Source organism: Mesoplodon mirus (genome assembly GCF_964341445.2).
Source record: "Mesoplodon mirus genome assembly, chromosome: 11".
Lineage (NCBI taxonomy): Eukaryota > Metazoa > Chordata > Mammalia > Artiodactyla > Ziphiidae > Mesoplodon > Mesoplodon mirus.
Genome location: NC_138987.1, coordinates 38,053,611 through 38,073,729, shown reverse-complemented (window position 1 = coordinate 38,073,729; position 20,119 = coordinate 38,053,611). Strand labels below are relative to the sequence as shown.

The window sequence follows — 20,119 nt, the reverse complement described above, 5'->3', positions numbered from 1 at the left end:
CCGCGGAGTGGCTGGGCCTGTGAGCCATGGCCGCTGAGCCTGTGCGTCCAGAGCCTGTGCTCCGCAACAGGAGAGGCCACAACAGTGAGAGGCCCGCGTACCACAAAAAAAAAAAAAAAGCTTAAAAAAAGAACAAGAGAATAAACACAGAGAGTAGAAGAGTGAAATTAACAAAGGCCAGGGCACAGTGTGATGAGATAATAAATGAAGACAAAATAGCATTAATGATGTGCAAAGTTTTTTTTTTTTAAGTGTTTTTATTTATTTATTTTAAAATTTATTTATTTATTTATTTATTTAATTTTGGGCTGTGTTGGGTCTTAGTTGCGGTACGCGGGATCTTCACTGAGGTATGCAGGAGCGAAGTGGGTTTTAAAAGACTAATAAAAATCCACAAACCTCTGCTGAGATTTCTTTGCACAGATCTTAAGTATACAGAATTAAGTCTGCTTTGCCAAATGTATACACCCATGTAACCACACCCTCATGGCCTTACCTAGTCAACACCCCATCAGAAGCAACCACTGATCTGATTTCTATCACCATAGATTAGTTTTGCTTATTTCAGAACTTCGTATAAGTAGAATCACATAGTTTGTGATTCTCCTGTGTCCGGCTTATGTATTCAGTGTAACGCTTTTGGGATCATTCATGCTGTTGGCAGTGCTGTAGTTTGCTCCTTTTTATCTCAAGGATATACCACATGGTAATTTCCATATCTAATATCCTGGTTATGGACCCCTGAACTACTATGAGTACACCTGCTATCAACATTCTTTTTTTTTTTTTTTTTTTAACCCCACATTTGTTTATTTATTTATTTTTGGCTGTGGTGGGTCTTTGTTTCTGTGCGAGGGCTTTCTCTAGTTGTGGCAAGCAGGGGCCACTCTCTTCAGCGCAGTGCGCGGGCCTCTCACTGTCGCGGCCTCTCTTGTTGCGGAGCACAGGCTCCAGACGCACAGGCTCAGTAGTTGTGGCTCACGGGCCTAGTTGCTCCGCGGCATGTGGGATCTTCCCAGTCCAGGGCTCGAACCCGTGTCCCCTGCATTAGCAGGCAGATTCTCAACCACTGCGCCACCAGGGAAGCCCCAACATTCTTGTACAAGGCATTTTTTGGACATATGTTTTCATTTTTCTTGGAAAAATACCTAAAAAGAAACTGCTGATTCACAGAGAATATGTATGTTTACTTTTAAAGAAACTGTCTATTAAGATTTATTAGAAAAGGGACTTGCCTGTGGTGCAGTGGTTAAGAATCTGCCTGCCAATGCAGGGGACACGGGTTCGAGCCCTGGTCCGGGAAGATCCCACATGCTGTGGAGCAGCTAAGCCTGCGAGCCACAACTACTGAGCCTGTGCTCTAGAGCCCACAAGCCACAGCTACTGAGCCCTTGTGCTAAAACCACTGAAGCCTGTGTGCCTAGAGCCTGTGCTCCACAACAAGAGAAGCCACCGCAATGAGAAGCACATGTATCACAACGAAGAGTAACCCCTGCTCGCCACAACTAGAGAAAGCCCACACATAGCAGCAAGGACCCAATGCAGCCAAAAATAAATAAAAAAATAAACAAACAAACAAATAAAGATATCAAGAATGTAAAAAGGTACATAAAGGGAAAACAAAACAAACAAAACAAAACAAAAGAAAAAAGAATGTAAAAGGGTATATTACTACAAACACAAAAGGTTAAAATGTAAGATAATACTACGAGTAATTTTAAAAACTTAGAGAAAATGGTACAAAAATATAATCTACCAAACTGTCTCAGGAAGAATGGAAATATAAATTGATAAAAACACTTCGGAAATGTCTGGCATTTTCTATGAAAGTTGCAAATATGCATATCCTATGACCCAGCAATTCCATTATTAGGTGTCTCTTAGGCAACCTTGATAACTTACATACCATGAATAATGTACAAGAATGTTCACAGAACATTGTTCATAATGGTAAAAACCTGGAAAATATATAAATATCCATCTATGGATATTTATCACATTAAGAAATACAAACTGAGAAAATTTTATAATATTTATTCATTTAAAAATAACAATAAACCCACTAATTACATGCTAAAATAACATTTTTAATGAAAATAACTATTTTTCTAAATAAAAATATTTAGTTAGAAAAGTGGCATCGTGGGGCTTCCCTGGTGGCGCAGTGGTTGAGAGTCCGCCTGCCGATGCAGGGGACACGGGTTCATGCCCCGGTCCGGGAAGATCCCACATGCTGCGCAGAGCGGCTGGGCCTGTGAGCCATGGCCGCTGAGCCTGCACGTCCGGAGCCCGTGCTCCGCAACGGGAGAGGCCACAACCGTGAGAGGCCCGCGTACTGCAAAAAAACAAAAACAAAAAACAAAAAACAAAAAACAAAAAAAGAAAAGTGGCATTGTTTTACATTTGTGCAAATCTCTGTCTAGCATAGACAAATAGAAGACAGCTGGAGTCTCATATTTGCTTCTGCATTCAATTTGGCGTGATATTGCATGTCATAAGGCCTCTGGGATACTTCACCGTACAGTTGAGAGAAAACAAGAGTGAAAAAGAGCACATAGTATAATGTCTTAGCATTCTTATGAAAATATATTTAACTTCACAGACCATACTCTACCTGCTATTCTACACTCTAGCAATTACAATGAACAAACAACAGCGGCATACAACAATATACTGCTGTACGAAAGAAGACACAGACATAATATTTCAAATACATAAGGTTCAAACATGACCAAAACCAAACTATATAAACTACATTATTTATTAATTGTAAAATAAAAAGAAAAGCAAAGACATGATCACTATCAAAATTGGGAGAGTGTTACCCTATCAGGGAGAGGAGGAGTTATCACAGGGAGGGAAGGACCACATGGTGGAAAAGCTTCTTGGGGGTGGGGGGACACAGTAATGTCCTATTTCAGGGGTTAAGTGTTTCCTGTAAAGGGCTAGATAATATTTATTTTGTGGACCATACTGCCTCTGGTACAACTACTCAACTCTGCCATGGGGTGGGGGTGGGGTGGGGGAGTGGAAACCACTGTGTTCCAATAAAACTTTATTTAAAAAACAAAGTGGCAGGCTGGATTTCGTCCAGAGGGCTGTAGCTTGCCAACACGTTTTATTTCTTGACCTGGGTAACGGTCACATGGGTGTTAACTTTATAATTACCCATTAAACTATTCTTTTATGGTTTAAGTACTTTTCCAGTAGTTACATTTTACAATAAGAAATGTAAAATAAATAAATAAAAATAAAAAGAAAGAAATAGCCTCAGTATATTAAAGAAATTGAATCATAGTTAAAAATCCCACAAAAGATATCTGGCCCAAATAATTCCACAGGAGAGTTCTACCCAATTTTCAAGAAACATTAATTCAAACCATTGTACAATATTAAAAAATAAACTATTCATTTTATGAGTTTAGTTCGACCTTGAAATGAAAACCATAAAGTCAGTATGAGAAAAATTATAAGACAATCTCATTCTTGTACACAAATCAGAATATCCTAAACAATACATTAGCAAGTTGAAAGCAGTAATGCCAAAGATAAGATGCTTAACTTCACTGGTAACTGAGGTAATGGAAATGAAGCCCACAATGAGATACTGTTTTGTTCCAACTAAAATGGCAAAAATTAAGAAGTCTGATAATATCAGGGGATGGAAAGGATGTGGTCAACAAAATTATACACTGCTGGTAGGAGTGTAAACAGATACAAATACCTGAGAAAAAAATTGTATTATCTTATCATACTTGAGGTTAAAAGAAAAGTTTGAGTCCCCAAAACAACATATAGCAATATACGATTTTTATATATTTCATAAACAAGCAGAACTAATTAATATTGTTTGGGGAATCATGTTTATGTGATAAAACTATGGAAAAAATCAAGAGAATGACAAACAAAAATTTAGGATACTGGTTAGTGACCTTTGGGAGGGAGGCAGTAGGGTGCCAGAGCATACGGGTACCCATGCAGATGTAACATATTGGTAATGTTCTGCCTCTTGAGTTGAGTCATTGGTTCATGGGTATTCATTAAAAAAATTATATTGTATAATTTATGTTTGCTATATTTACTTTTTGAATTTACTGTAAATTAAAGTAGATAATTAAAAATAGACTTAATAAAGGAATATAAGATTTTTCACTTGTATAGTCACTTGGGGAGAAAACCATAAAAAATAAGTTCCCTCACAGCTAACAAGATAGTCGTAAAACCTGTCTGCTCCCAAAATATGCTTGGCCCACTGTTGCCACAAGTCCTTAGCAAAGGAGTTTTATCAAATGAAATGAGCAGAGGCTTTAGACTAGAATAGTTGGCTCTGCACTAATGAGTTACCTAATTTTTTAGTTTATTTTCCTCATCTATTAAACAGGCATGTTAATAATTGTTCCTATCTCACAGTGCTAATGTGCAGATCAAATGAGATCATGTCTGTAAGGGATTTATAAATAGCAGTTAGTTTGTGAAAGCTGAAGGTTAGGGGACCATGAGGTTAGAGTTTACTAAGGCATCTGGACCCAGAGGACGCAGCACTGAAGGGGATCTGTGTACCTTGATGCGTTGATTGTTCTTCACATAGTGCAGAGTGTTTGACCGATTACCTCCAGCCACCACAGGTGGGTAGGCTAAGATGTCTGCACCACGGGCCCGGCATTCAAATTCAAACTGAAAAACAACAGCAAAGTACGACTGAAAGTCTGACTGAGATTTCCTCAGGGCAGCCCCAGCACAGGCTCTCTTCAACAGCCCATACCTCCATTCAAGTACTTATCTTAAGATAACAATGGAAAACTATTCATCACATCTTTTTAACCAAACTATTATGCTATAACTTCAGGCCATTTCTTTTATGCTCACCCCAATACTGTTATTCAACTCTATTATTCAATCTGTTCTTTTCTCCTGAGTGCTCTAAATTCCCTGTGATTTTCAAACTGTTAAGTCCAGAAGAGAACATAGAAAACCTATGATTGGGCTGAGTACAGAGAAACGGTCAGATACTTTACATGTTACTATTTGTTTTTTCTTATTTAGATCAACACTGAAATATGGCTTGCATTTTTAACAACAGCTCTAAGTTACCAATTTCAACCTTTCAAATAGCTACCGACCTACATGCTCTGGAAGTGTGAAAAAGGATGCTAGGCAAATGGTAAATTCTAGTAATTTCATTATATCCTAGGATGGAGCTGGAGACTGGTTCATATTTGCTACTATCTGCAACACCACCTCAGATTCTTTGCCTTTACATTTACTTAAACAGTATTATTCTTAACTCACACTTGCAGAAGTCTTTCCTTCTTTACCTGTTCTACTTCGCAATTTTCTCCATCTAATTGTAGCTCTACATATTTTAGACTCATCTAATAAATTACCACTGACATTTAAGAACCAAATCCTCTCCATTGATATCTTGCTCACTTCCATGAAAGCCAACTGGATGCCATATGCAAATCAATGAAATTACATTTGCGTCCAACAAAACTTTTCCAGCCATTTAATGCTCACCTTAGCATAAAGAAAGCCTTCCTCTACAGGGGCTTTACTGGCAAACATGGTCTCTATGAAAGCCTGCAAAAAGAATGAAGAATGAAAAGAACATAGTCTCATTTTAACTACGCTGCTTATTCAAATGTTCAAAATACTGGAGGTCAAATGAAAAGCACACTTCTCCCCAACTTTGTCAACCTGAAGTTATGGCTTTGTGGGCATCATAATACAGATTTCCAAAGGGGAAAATATTGCTTTCAGTAATAGCTGACTGATGACAGACTTAGTGGAAGGGCACCCAACCTACCCACTTAGAATATACATTGTATATTAGAATAAGCTACATGGAAACACATTTGACATTTACATTACAAAATGCTTCTACAGCCCTGGAATGTATGAAATTGTGGATTGACTGGTCCAGTCTACAGCAGGGTTCCCCAACCCTGGCACTATCAACATTTTGGGCTAGATTATTCTTTGTTTGAGGGCTGTCCTGTTCGATGTAGGATGACAGTAGCATTTCCCAACTGTGATAATCGATGTTGCCAAATGTCCCCTGGGGGACACAGAACTGCCCTCAGTTGAGAACCACCAGCCTATACTACTAATGTAAGTACTGTAATTCTCTGATAGCCACATTGTGTGTCATGTTTTCTACCTTTATAAACATACATGTTTATAATTCACCACTGTACCTTGTTCCAAAAAGGATTCTGATTAGCTTACATGGATACATAAAATACAAGATAGCATGAATTCATGGTAGAGTTAAAAAAAAGGCAGGCTTGAGAGGAACTGAGCTAAACAAAACCAAATCAAAAAGAGGCATACCATAATGACCTTCACAACTACTATGGCTAATATGGACAGGACACAAATTAATCTGAGTTTTCTAGCAGTCAATGTGAAAAGGGAAACTCTGTTGGCTATATAATTTCCAATGTCTGTGGGATGAAAACAAACCAGTTGCACAGGAATATGACATGATACTATAACTAGAAAGGAATTTCCCTCAAGTTGTTAAATGAAGTAATGAATTGAGGAAGAAATGTTTTTAATAACACTTCTTAATACAAGGTAACATCATCATAAAGCCCAAGAGAGGAAAAGCAACTGGGATGTAATGGGAATATCTGCATGGCCTGCTGCCTTTTCTCATTCTGATCTTTCTTCAGATGTCTCATCCTCAGAGAGGCCTTTCCTGACCACCCTATCTAAATTAGCATTTTCCATCACACTTTATCCCCCTCCATTGCTTCATTTTTCCTCACAGTATTTAATTCTAGCTGACTATATATTTGTTTACTGTCTCTCCTCAGTAATGTATGTAGACTGAGGATAGGGACACAGGGACCCTCTGTTTTGCTCACCACTGTATCCTTAGAACCTAAAGCAGTGCCTGCCACCACAGGAGGTACTTAAAATAAATACCTGCTGAATGAATTAGCAATTAAAATTAGTTAGGGACTAATTAGGTGGTCCAGTGGCTAGGACTCCGAGTTTCCACTGCAGGGGGCACAGGTTCAATCCCTGGTTGGAGACAGGGGAACTAAGATCCCATCCCGCAAGCCACGAGGCATGGCCAAAAGGAAAGAAAATAAAAAAACACGACAGAAAAAAGGAAAAGTGTGGTAGCTCTACTGAGGCTCATACACTTTTTAGAAAAATATTTATTATTTTATTTATTTATTTTGGCTGCGGTCTTAGTTGCGGCACGTGGGATCTTTGTTGAGGCATGCATGCACGATCTAGTTCCCTGACCAGGGATCCAACCCGGGCCCCCTGCAGTGGGAATGCGGAGTCTTACCCACTGGACCCACCAGGGAAGTCTTGAGGCTCATAAACTTAAAAGAGGGATTTGTCTTTTTGTTTATTTCCTTTCAAACTGTTAATGAATAGTACAGAGAATTTTTGAAGTCATGGCCCTTTTACACTGCTATGCAGACTAAACAAGATAGAAAACTTCCTTTTGCTTCATAGGTGGTCAAATGTCTGATTTTGCTTTACTTCTTTTTGTAAACAGTATGCTTCCTATGAATCCATTTCTTCACAGATGATTCCAGGTATATATGGTACGTGCTTCATGCCACCTATCCTCACTATGTGTGTGATACCTTTTCTGTAAAGACCAAGGGGCAAACTTTATGACTACCACTTAGGTTGTCTTGTCACAATGTAGCCCACACTCCCAACTAACACTTAACTCTCTTACCTCACTAGGTGCTATTTATTTTTTTTTAAACTTTGTTTTATTTACGTATTTACTATTTTTTAAAATTTTATTTATTTTCTGGTTGCACTGGGTCTTTGTTGCTGCGCGCGGGCTTTCTCTAGTTGCAGCAAGCGGGGGCTACTCTTTGTTGTGGTGCGCGGGCTTCTCATTGCGCTGGCTTCTCTTGTTGCGGAGTATGGGCTCTAGGTGTGCAGGCTTCAGTAGTTGCAGCATGTGGGCTCAGTAGTTGTGGCTCATGGGCTTTAGAGTGCAGGCTCAGTAGTTGTGGCACATGGGCTTAGTTGCTCCATGGCATGTGGGACCTTCCCAGACCAGGGTTCGAACCCGTGTCCCCTGCGTTGGCAGGCAGATTCCTAACCACTGCGCCACCAGGGAAGTCCCACTAGGTGCTATTTAAATGTTTGTGTTCTGACTCCTTAAAAATGTAAAATGGGTTTTCTTTGCATTTCACCCTGTGCATCTCATAATCAGAGTACATCATGAATGGATACTGTATAGTTTATGGAGAAGGGAGAGTGGAGAGAAAAAGCATTTCACGAATGATTTCATAAAGGTTTTGTGTGTGTGTCTCCATATGGGTGATGTTAGAATAAGGAGACTGTGTCATTTGGAAAGGAGGGGAAGGGCACTCAGGGCAGAGGGATGACACAGGACTGTGGCCCATCTCAAAGAGTTCAGGATGGCCAGCACATATGCTGGAACACATATGTCAGCACATATGTCAAGCACATATGGAGGAACAAGAAGAGATGAAGCTGGAAGGGTAGGTAGGAGGGGCCACACCATGAAAGGCCTTGCATGACCATGTTGAAATGTAATCCTGAAAACAAGGAGCCACCCTGTTGTTTAAGTAGGAGAGGAACTTCAGGTTTATAAAGATCACTCTGCCGCGGTAGAGTTATACTCAGGCAATAATGGAAGCAAGTAGACAGCAAACGGATACTAGGTGTCCCACTGTGCTAGGCATAGGTCAAAATAACACAGCTTGGTATTTAAACCCAGGTCTGTTCTCTACTACACTATTCTGCCTCCCTAGGAGGGCACTTGTGGGGAGAAGCAATTATCTAGATAATTTTCATATTTCTATCTATGGTTGTTGGGTAAACATTGATATTATTAACCATGAGAAAGAATACAGGAGGAGAGTCAGGTTTGGTGGAGGGAGAGCACAAGTTTAGATACTTACAGGAAATTCAGGGAGAGATGTCCAGGAGGCAGGATATGCGTTCAGCCATAGGCGAGATCAGACCTGGAGAAAGTCTGACTCCCACCCCACTTTTCCTTCTGCCCAAATAGTCTAGCAATTCTCTGTCTGTAAACATTACTTAACTCTAATGGCAAGGTCCTTTACTTATTTTAAACCAAATCAGAGTGCCACACAGTCCAACTGATTAGTATCACATAGGCACAAATTATATTTGGCTTGCCCCCCAAAAGAAGGGAAATTTTTGTTTGGGCTAAGCCACAGAAATATAGCATAACTATTCTTTTTTGTTGTTTTGGGGTTTTTGTTTTTGCTTTTCTTACCATAACTACTCTTAAGGAAACTATTTTGTCCAAATATCCAAAAATCTTACAGAAACATTCTAGATTAAAATTGGGAAAACTGAGGGAATACAATCACTGACAGCTAGAAATTGTTTATTAAGAAAAATAAGGCCAGGACTTCCCTGGTGGTGCAGTAGTTAAGAATCTGCCTGCCAATGCAGGGGACACGGGTTCGATCCCTGGTCCGGGAAGATCCCACATGCCACGAAGCATCTAAGCCCATGCACCACGACTACTGAGCCTGCGCTCTAGAGCCCACAAGCCACAACTACTGAAGTCCATGTGCCTAGAGCCCGTGCCCCGCGACAAGAGAAGCCACCGCAATGAGAAGCCTGCATACTGCAATGAAGAGTAGCCCCCGCTCGCCACAACTAGAGAAAGCCCGCAGGCAGCAATGAAGACCCAATGAGCCAAAAAAAAAAAAAAAAAAAAAAAAAATTTAAAAATCCTCTTTGGATTTCTTAAAAAAAAAAAAGAAAGAAAAATAAGGCCAAATTCCATTTCCCTGTCTGTTGTCATTACTGAATTGATAGATAAAGGGAATACCATAGACTTAATACTTCTAAATTTTAGGACAATACTTAAAGTAGTCTCTCAGGATAACTATGTGTGGACAAGTGACAGAAGTGTGGGTCAGAATACTCCTAGGTAGATTTAAAACTGATTTTACACCTTATTCAAAGACATCTGATCATTGGACTGATATCAGTTCCTCTGGAGCCCTTAACATTATCCCACAGATCTAGTCTTAGTTTTTCTTCCTTATTTTTTTTTTTTTCCTGTACGTGGGCCTCTCACTGCTGTGGCCTCTACCGTTGCGGAGCAGAGGCTCCAGACGCGCAGGCTCAGCGGCCATGGCTCACGGGCCCAGCCGCTCCGCGGCATGTGGGATCCTCCCGGACCGGGACACGAACCCGTGTCCCCTGCATCGGCAGACAGACTCTCAACCACTGCGCCACCAGCGAAGCCCTTCTTCCTTATTTTAAAAATCAGTGATTGCAGGAAGACAAAGACATATGCTTATCACATTTATAATTAGCTATAAGTAGTCTTTGCTGGTCTGGCCGTGGCAAGAGCCCTGGACACTGTACTTGAAGGACACTGACAAACTACGGCACAGAGGAGGGTTACCAAAATAAGGGAAAATACAACAAATGAGGAATAGTTAAGGAAAACAAGTCTTCACTTTGGAAAGACTAAGGTAGAACACAGGAAAGCAGCCTTCAAATGTCTGTGTGCTATTCTGCTGTGAGGTTAATTCCAGCAGGTCTGGAATTAGCCTGAGATGTTTCGCTGAAGTTCCCACTCGGCACTGATCCTGGTCAAAGTCTGAAATATGCTGGTTAACAGCGTTGAGAAGAGTTTCCAAGCACTTTGTTATCAGCTTGTCAGTACTGATAACAGTGAGATTAATGGTTTGTACTTGGTCTCCCTGGGACCTCTGAAGGGCTATGCTGTTTCATAGCAGGAATATGCTAATGTGACCAAAACCCAAAAATGCCTAGCCGAGATTCCATCTGGGGCTCCCTGGTTCCAAGGTGTTCTATGCATGCATCTGTGGTTCCTGAGCCAGAGAAAATGTACCATGCCTGGTCCTAAGGGAGGACGACAGAAGTCTGCACCCAGCTTCTCTGGACCTGGCTGTGAGACAGCCATTGGGTGTGACAGGTATTCTTATATTAATGCTGTTGCTATACTGTACCCTTCTTCTGTACTAACTGTAGACTTGTAAGCACTGTCACTGAGTGACAACTTTAACTTCTTTAACAACTGACCTGTTTAACTGCCATTGTTAGTATAGTTGGCATCTAATACATTCATTCTTTTTTTAAACCTGAGATGAAATTCACATTACATAAAATTAACCAATAAAAGTGAACAATTCAGTGGCATTTACTATATTCACAATGTTGTGTAGCCATCACCTTTATCTAGTTCAGAAACATTTTCATCACCCCAAAAGAAAATGCCGTACCCAGTAAAAGTTACTTTCCATATGCCCCTCACCCTAGCCCCTGGCAAGTATCAATCTGCTTTTAGTCTCTATGGATTTACATATTCTGGATATTTCATATAAATGGAATCATACAATATGTGATCTTTTGTGTCTGGCTTGCTTCACTTAGGATAATGGTTTCAAGGTTCATCAATGTTGTGGAATGTATGTCATTTCTTTTTATGGCTGAATAGTATACCACTGTATGTATTGATATATATATTACATTTTGTTATTCCATTCATCCATTGATGGACATGTGAGTTGTTTGCACCTTTTGGCTATCCTGAATAGTGTCTCAATGAACATTTGTGTACAAGTATTTGTTTGAGTACCTGTTTTTAATTCTTTTGCGTATATCCCTAAGAGAAGAACTGTCAGATCATATGATAATTGTTTAATTTTTTCAGGAACCCTCAAGTATTTTCTATAGTGACTGAACATTCCCACTGGTAATGTGCAAAGGTTCCAATTTTTCCACATCCTTGCCTACATTTGTTATTTTGTTTGTTCGTTTAGTTTTTAATAAGCTATCTTATTGGGTGTGAAGTGGTATCTCATTTAGATTTTGATTTGCATTTCCTAAGTGGCTAATGATATTAAGCATCTTTTCATTTGTATATCTTCTTTGGAGAGATGTCTCTTCAACTCTTTTGCCCATTTTGTAATTGGGCTGTTTGTGTTTTTGTTTTTCAGTTGCAAGAGTTCTTTACATAGTATTCTGAATACAGACCATTATCAGATTTATGGCTTGAAACTATTTTCTCCCACTCTGTAGGTTGTCTTTTTATTCTCTTGATAATGCCCTCTGACACACAACAGTTTATAATTTTGATCAAGTCCACTTTATCTGTTTTTCTTCTGTTGCTTATTTTCATTTCATATCTAAAAATCCATTGCCAAATTCAAGGTCATAAAGATTCACCCTATGTTTCTGTTAAGTTGTTTTATTTATTTATTTATTTTTTGCCGTACGCGGGCCTCTCACTGTTGTGGCCTCTCCCGTTGTAGAGTACAGGCTCCAGACGCGCAGGCTCAGCGGCCATGGCTCACGGGCCTAGCCGCTCCGCGGCATGTGGGATCTTCCCAGACCGGGACACGAACCCGTGTCCCCTGCATTAGCAGGCGGACTCTCAACCACTGCGCCACCAGGGAAGCCCCCTAAGAATTTTAGATCAAGGAGCAGTGTCTCTGGCTTTAAACACTGTTGAGTGGAGGGGAATTAGGGCTCACTGTAGCTACAGAGGAATCCCTAGTTTACTAGAATGCATTAAGGGAGGGGTCCACCATACATATCCAGAGATGGGCAATTGCCCCGCTTCTCCCTTGTCTTATAAATGGTTGGTGCCTACTGAAGCTGCAGAAATGCTGTAGATGTAGGCAGTATTGCACTGGCTGTATGATGAAGGAAATGAGCACCCTTATGGAATACCCCTTACTAAATTTATAACAGACACTGTGATAAAGGATGCTCACCAGCAGGGGCTTCATATATGACTTTGCTGTTGGATCTCAGGAGGATATAAACAGGTAGTTTCAGATTTTTTATCTCAACTTCCTCATATGGATAATAAAAAGATAATACAGAGTTTAGGACTTTACAAGAGAAATAAAATCAGTAAGAAAGAGGACACCAAGGGGATGAAGTTGAACCCTTATGTTTTTTTTTTGTTGAGTTGTTAAGAGTTCTTTACATATTCTGGATACTAGATCTTTATCGGATATAGGATTTGCAAATATTTTCTCCCATTCCAAAGTTGCCTTTTCACTCTCGATAATATTCTTTGATGCACAAAAGGTTTTAATTTTTTTTTAAGTTTTTAATTTTGATGAAGCCCAATTTATCTATTTTGTTGTTGTTGCTAGTGCTTTTGGTGACACATCTAGGACTCCACTACTAAATCTAAGGTCATGAAGATTCACCTCTATGTTTCTGCTAAGAAACACATACAAAAACTAACTCACAATGGATAAAAGAACTACCCTTATGAGCTAAAACTAAAGAAAACTCTTAGAAGAAAATATAGGGCTGAATTGTTATAGCTTTGAATTTGGCAATGGATTTTTAGATATGACAACAAAATAAGCAAAAAAAGAAAACTAGATAAATTGGATTTGATCAAAATTAAAAACTGGAGCTTCCCTGGTGGCGCAGTCATTGAGAATCTGCCTGCTAATGCAGGGGACACGGGTTCGAGCCCTGGTCTGGGAAGATCCCACATGCCGCGGAGCAACTAGGCCCGTGAGCCACAACTACTGAGCCTGCGCGTCTGGAACCTGTGCTCCGCAACAAGAGAGGCCGCGATAGTGAGAGGCCCGTGCACCGCGATGAAGAGTGGCCCCCACTTGCCACAACTAGAGAAAGCCCGCGCACAGAAACGAAGACCCAACACAGCCTAAATAAATAAATAAATAAATAAATAAATAAATAAAACTGTTGTGTGTCAAAGGGCATTATCAAGAGAGTGAAAAGACAACCTACAGAATGGGAGAAGATATTTGCAAGCCATATATCTGATACTTTACATAGTATTCAGAATACTACGTAAAGAACTCTTACAACTCAAAAACAAAAAGACAAACAGCCCATTTACAAAAAGGGCAAAAGAACTGAACAGACATCTCTCCAAAGAAGATATACTAAAATCCAATAAGCACACAAAAAGATGTCCAATACCATGAGTGAGTAGGAAAATGCAAATCAAAACCAAAATGAGATAACATTTCACATCCATTAGGATGGCTATTATCAAAACAAACAAACAAACAAAACCCCAAAAAACCTAAAAACAAGTGTGGGTGAGGATGTAGAGAAATTGGAACCCTCGTATATTGCTGGCAGAAGTGTAAAATGGTGAAGCCACATGGTTCCTCAAAAAGTTAAACATAGAATTACCATATGATCCAGCAATCCCACTCTGATGCATATATCCAAGAGAATTTAATGCAAGGACTCAAACAGATACTTGTACATCAATGCTCATAGCAGCACTATTCACAATGGGCAAAAGGTAGAAACCACCCAAGTATTCATAAACAGATAAATGGATAAATAAAATACAGGTACAGGCTATACATACAATGGAATATTATCCAGTCACAAAAAGAAATGAAGTTCTGATATATATATGACACAGATAAATCTTGAAGACGTTCTGCTAAATTAAACAAAAGGGGAAATATTGCATGATTCTACTTATATAAGAAGAATATTTGCCTATTCTTCCTTAGAATAGGCAAATTCATAGTAGATTAGAGGTTATCGGGGCTGGGCGAGGGGAAATCGGGAGTTACTGTTTAAAGGTTACAGAGTTTCTGTTTGGGATGATTAAAGAGTTCTGGAAATAGATAATGGTAATGGTTGCAAAACAATGTGAATATACTTAATACCACTGAATTGTACACTTAAAATGGTTATAATGGTAGTGTGTATTTTACAATAAAAAGTAGCAAATGGAAAGAAAATAAGGGAGCAACAATTCGTTTTTTATATGGCTAATTTAAAATGTTATGAAAAGGAAGAAAATGACAGAGTGCCAAACAATGATAATTTTACAGTAAGGTGGAGAACCTGCAACTGCCTGTCCTCAAACTCCTCAGGATATAAAAATCTCAAGGCAGATACACTCAATTAATCTGATTTAGAGGAATTTTAGAAAGAGAAAGATTCCAATGAGCCACTATCATCAGATACCAAAATACTGGATTTCAATATTAAGGCGGTAATGGAAGAAGAAGATTGATATGAAGGCCAAGGTCTCTTGACCCAATTCCTGGCAGGGGACCCAAGACCTTTTACAAATGTGTAAGTCAATGACTGGAGGTCGAGAAGAAATTCTTTTAGGTCTACTGGATACAGGAGCACAGTGTGCAGTACTGCTTAGGGCTGAAAATAAGCCCCTTAGGGATGAGAGAATTAATTCAGGGGGATAAGGGGATGCTACTGTGAAAGGAATAAAAATTAAGGTCTGGGGACTTCCCTGGCGGTCCAGTGGTTAAGACTTCGCCTTCCAATGCAGGGGGTGTGGGTTCGACCCCTGGTCGGGGAACTAAGATCCCACATGCCTCATGGCCAAAAAACCAAAATATAAAACCATAAATTCACTGTACTAGCCCAGTGGCCAATAAGGAAGGCTAATGAACCAGGTCACTAACAGTAGACACAGACTCAGCTGTCCCCAATACACTCCACACTATTCAACTGATACCACAAGCTAAAGGAGACTGGTATCCTGTATTGATCAGGTTAATGTATTTTCCTCATTATCAATCACCAGTAAGAACCTACAACAACTTGCATTCATGTAGAATGGTTTCCAATATACATTTACAGTATTATTTCATGCCAGAAAGCATTCCAACAAGAAGGGCAATGCCCAAAGGAGTTCCATCATAAAATGGAAATGCACTATATGGAGTATGTTACCAGGGGATCCATGGGACAGACTCATCATCTTTATGAGCCTTTTTTCCTCAGATCCTTCCTTTTGACCAACTGCCCAAGGATGCCAGGCAATTCGTCTGGTTCACAGATGGTAGTTCAGAACTAAAGGCAATTCTGTATCGAAAGCAGATATTGAGTCCAGCAGAAGGTAAAATCCTTATCAAAGAACAAGTTGGTCCACTGAGCTGAATTACATGCTGTATTCCTAGCCATGATAGAAGAAATGGACACAAATAAAAGCCTCACCATTTGGGTAAATACTGACTCCGATGCACGTGAAACTGGCCTAACAATCGGCCATATTATAACTGAATAAGATTCCCACATGTGGGCCACCACTCTATATAAATCTCTACGGAAACTCTGAGGGTAAAACAAAGTAGGCCATGTTGATGCTCACCAAAGAAACCCTATGCCAGGGTTTGAAGGTGATTGGAATCAACTAGTTGATGGCCTAATTTTATCTCCTGAAATGTCAACAAAGGTCCATGAAATGCGTGGACATGGAGGAACTCAGGCCAGGCAGATGCACTGGACAATGACATAGATCACTGGCCCCTACCGAAGCTCAAATTGTTAATAAGAATTCTCTTTCTTGGAACAGTACAGTTCCATTTTCCTGTATTTATCCAATCTGTCCCCTATAATTGGGAATGGACTAGCACAGTGGCTGGACCAGAAAATTCTACTTTAGGGGGGAAAGGTATGGGTTAAAATTAATGATAAATGGAAAGGCAAGGTTGTTGCTGAGGGAAAGGGAGCCAATAAATGAGTGCCACAAAAGGGAAAATCTAACAATTTTGGTGCCTCAAGAGATGCTTAAAGCAAGAGAATAATATTTCTCTTAGCCTTGACTCAGAAGCTCTTGGGTGAAGGGCTCTGATGAAATCTCTTCCTCTTTTGTTTTTGGTTTTCTTTTTGCGGTACGCGGGCCTCTCACCGCTGTGGCCTCTCCCATTGCGGAGCACAGGCTCCGGACACGCAGGCTCAGCGGCCATGGCTCACGGGCCCAGCCGCTCCGCGGCACGTGGGATCTTCCCGGACCAGGGCACAAACCCATGTCCCCTGCATCGGCAGGCGGTCTTCCTCTTTTGAAGAGCCAAAACGAGAGCTAGACAATAGCCAACCTAACAAACACACTTCCCAGAGTGATATATGTCCTCAAAATGGATGAAGAGATGGGAGCTCTGTGTTTGACTACATGAAACAATATAAATGTAGCTAGTTTTTTTGATTCTCATTTCATAGGATAGATCTATTATAGAGGACCTGCGATGGGAAGAAACCTGTGGGCATATTTAACAGGCTGAACCTGAAAAACACTGATTAATAATAATCTAAATGGACATTATGTAGCCATTAATTGTGATGATGGTTTAAAAAAGGTACCACAATGTGATAGTAGAATGGCATCTACTACATGTCCCATCTGTCATAATAACATTATGTGCAAAAATAGCTATTTGCCCTTTTCTTGTGGATGAACAGGCATGAAGAGGAGGAGGGACATTTGGGACACTTGGATCACTGACAAAGAAAAAGTTAAAACTTAGGGGGCCTACATTCCTGAGAATTTTGGAATTTGTTGTGGTTGGTTATGGGAAGCGCTACAGAAAACTCAAACCAAAGTCTGTTTAGGAGTAGACCAAAGTCAATTCATATGATCTAGGCCTGGAGGAATTACCATTTTGGGGGTACCAAATTTATTTCCTAATTGTACTAAAGCAGTTAGTACTCAATGGCAACATGTCTGGTGTTGGCCCACTTGAAATGAGAGCCTTAGAGGAATTAGGAGCTGGGCTATGAGTAACTAGCCAGGCAGATTTGCTTTTAATGAGGAAAGACCTACAAATGAAAAAGACCTACTAACATGAATAGGGTGCCTTGAAGGCATTCTATTCCAGGAGTAAAGACAAAAGTGGCAAGATACTTGAAGTAATAACACAGTGCTCACAAAATGGATCTTTTAATTACAGCATACACTAAGACAACATGCCCAAATCAATCCAGCAATGAGAAGGGAACAAGCTTACGTGTTAATATAAGCTAGGTTAATAGATACCTTAATTCAAATGGAGTCCAAGGCATCCCAAGCCCTATGGCCAGGAATTCCCATAGCAGAAATCCAGGGTATGAACTTGTGGGAGACTTATGGGCCCTGTAGTCTATGGAAAATATTAACTAGAGGATGCAACCTGTCGAGGTGCTCTTTACCAGCTTCAGCACCTCAAATGAGGGCTAACCATTCTTTCCCTATAGTGTAGTTTGTGAGTACTGGACAAACTTTAAATATTATAGTGCTTCCTGTGGTAGATAAATGGGTTCTGTTGCAGGACTCTTCTCACTGGGCACCAGTATCTGTCAAACCATGTAACCTGAGAGAAGAAATCTGGCTATGTACTCGAGATGTTCTGAATCCTGAAAAAACAGATATGGTCTCTGATTTATACTCCTATGAGGAATAATACATGGTATATGGGAAAAGGTAGATTGGGTAGGGAGGGACAAATTGATAACACCACTATTTTGTCTGATTTATAGTGTAACTACAGTGGTATTGTTATAAGGTATAATATGGAGTCATAAGTAAAATTAACACTGTAGATACTAATAGTGATCTAATATAATGGGAGATTGAGTTAAAGCCTTCTCAGGATCTTATTCCCTATGCAGCAGAACTGGTCTGATGAATACTTACAGCTGATTAATGAAAGATTATGATTCTTAATAATTCAGACAATATATGCCAAAAAGAACAGAGAGCTATAGCTCTGAGAAGCAAAAGAATTGTACGGTTAGTACAAAAACATGAGAAAGTACAAGTGGAAGGTTCAGCTGTCTGTTTAAATCTATACCAACCCCATATTTTGTAGATATTGTAAATGGATTCAGCATGTGCACTTTGATTGTCTATCTCATTGTATGACATTGTAAGGCAAGTAACTGTTATCAAACTAAGGATTTATTTTATTAGAAAAAGCCTTGACAATGGGTCGGGGGGTGTGAACTGTTAATTCCTAGAATTAGCTTGAGCTGTTTTGCTAAATTTCTGCATGGTACTACTTTGGTCAAGGCATGGCATGAAACATACTGATTAAAAGTGTTGTGAGGGCAATAAGCAAGTGAAAAGATGCTCAATATCACTAACCATTAGGGAAATGCAAATCAAAACCACAATCAACTCAGCCATAAAAAAGAAATAATTCTGCCATTTGCAGCAACATGGATGGACTTGGAAGGTATTAATTATGCTAACTGAAATAAGTCAAAGACAAATACTGTATGATATCACTTATATGTGGAATCTAATAAATACAACAAATTAGTGAATATAACAAAAAAGAAGCAGATTCATAGATACAGAGAACAAACTAGTGGTTACTATTGGGGAGAGAGAGGGAAGGGGGCAATATAGGGATCAGGGAGTAGGGGGTACAAACTACTGGGTGTATTGTACAACATGGGAATATAGCCAATATTTTGTAATAACTATAAATGGAGTATAACCTTTAAAAACTGTATTAAAAAACACAGATACCCCTTCATACCCATTAGGATTGCTATTATTAAAAAAAAAAAAAAAGGGCTTCCCTGGTGGCGCAGTGGTTGAGAGTCCGCCTGCCAATGCAGGGGACGCGGGTTCGTGCCCTGGTCCGGGAAGATCCCACGTGCCGCAGAGTGGCTGGGCCCGTGAGCCATGGCTGCTGAGCCTGCGCATCTGGAGCCTGTGCTCCGCAACGGGAGAGGCCACAACAGTGAGAGGCCCGCGTACCAGAAAAAAAAAACAAAACCCAGAATGTCATAGATATGGAGAAATTAGAATCCTTATGAATTACTGAACACAGTATGGTGGTTCCTCAAAAAATTAAACAAAAAATTAACATTTGATCCAGCAATTCCACTTCTGGGTATATATTCAAAATAAATGAAAGTCAGGTCTTAACCAGATACTTTTACTGCAACGTTCACAGCAGAATTATTCACAACAGCCTAAGGATGACCATCAACGGATGAATGGATAACAAAACACTGTATATACATACAATGGAATATTATTTAGTCTTAAAGAGAAAGGAAATTCTAATATATGCTACAACATGGATGAATCCTGAAGACATTATGATAAGTGAAATAAGTTAGAAACAAAAGGACAAATATTGTATGACTACACTTATATGAGTTGCCTAGAGTAGTCAAATTCATAGAGACAGAAAGTAGAACAGTGGTTACTAGGGGCTACAAGAAGGGGGAATGAGGAGTTACTCCCTACTGGGCACAGAGTTTCAGCATGAAATCACAAAAAAGTTCTTGAGATGTACAGTCATGGTGATTGTACAACAATGTGAAAGTATTTAATGACACCAAACTGTACACTCAAAATGGCTAAAATGGTAAA

The 20,119-nt window shown here is 39.7% G+C and overlaps 1 protein-coding gene across 2 annotated transcripts in view; it reads right to left on the bottom strand.

Moving 5' to 3' along the window:
- The window catches only part of XPNPEP3 (X-prolyl aminopeptidase 3), a 62,030-nt gene that overhangs the window by 16,583 nt on the left and 25,328 nt on the right, over positions 1 to 20,119 (bottom strand). For both annotated transcript variants that reach the window (XM_082636387.1, XM_082636388.1), the window contains exons 5-6: positions 5,518 to 5,580; positions 4,561 to 4,674 (exon numbers count right to left, since the gene is read on the bottom strand). In XM_082636387.1, the coding sequence (XP_082492513.1) occupies positions 4,561 to 4,674; positions 5,518 to 5,580 (177 nt within the window). The remainder of the gene's footprint in view (positions 1 to 4,560; positions 4,675 to 5,517; positions 5,581 to 20,119) is intronic.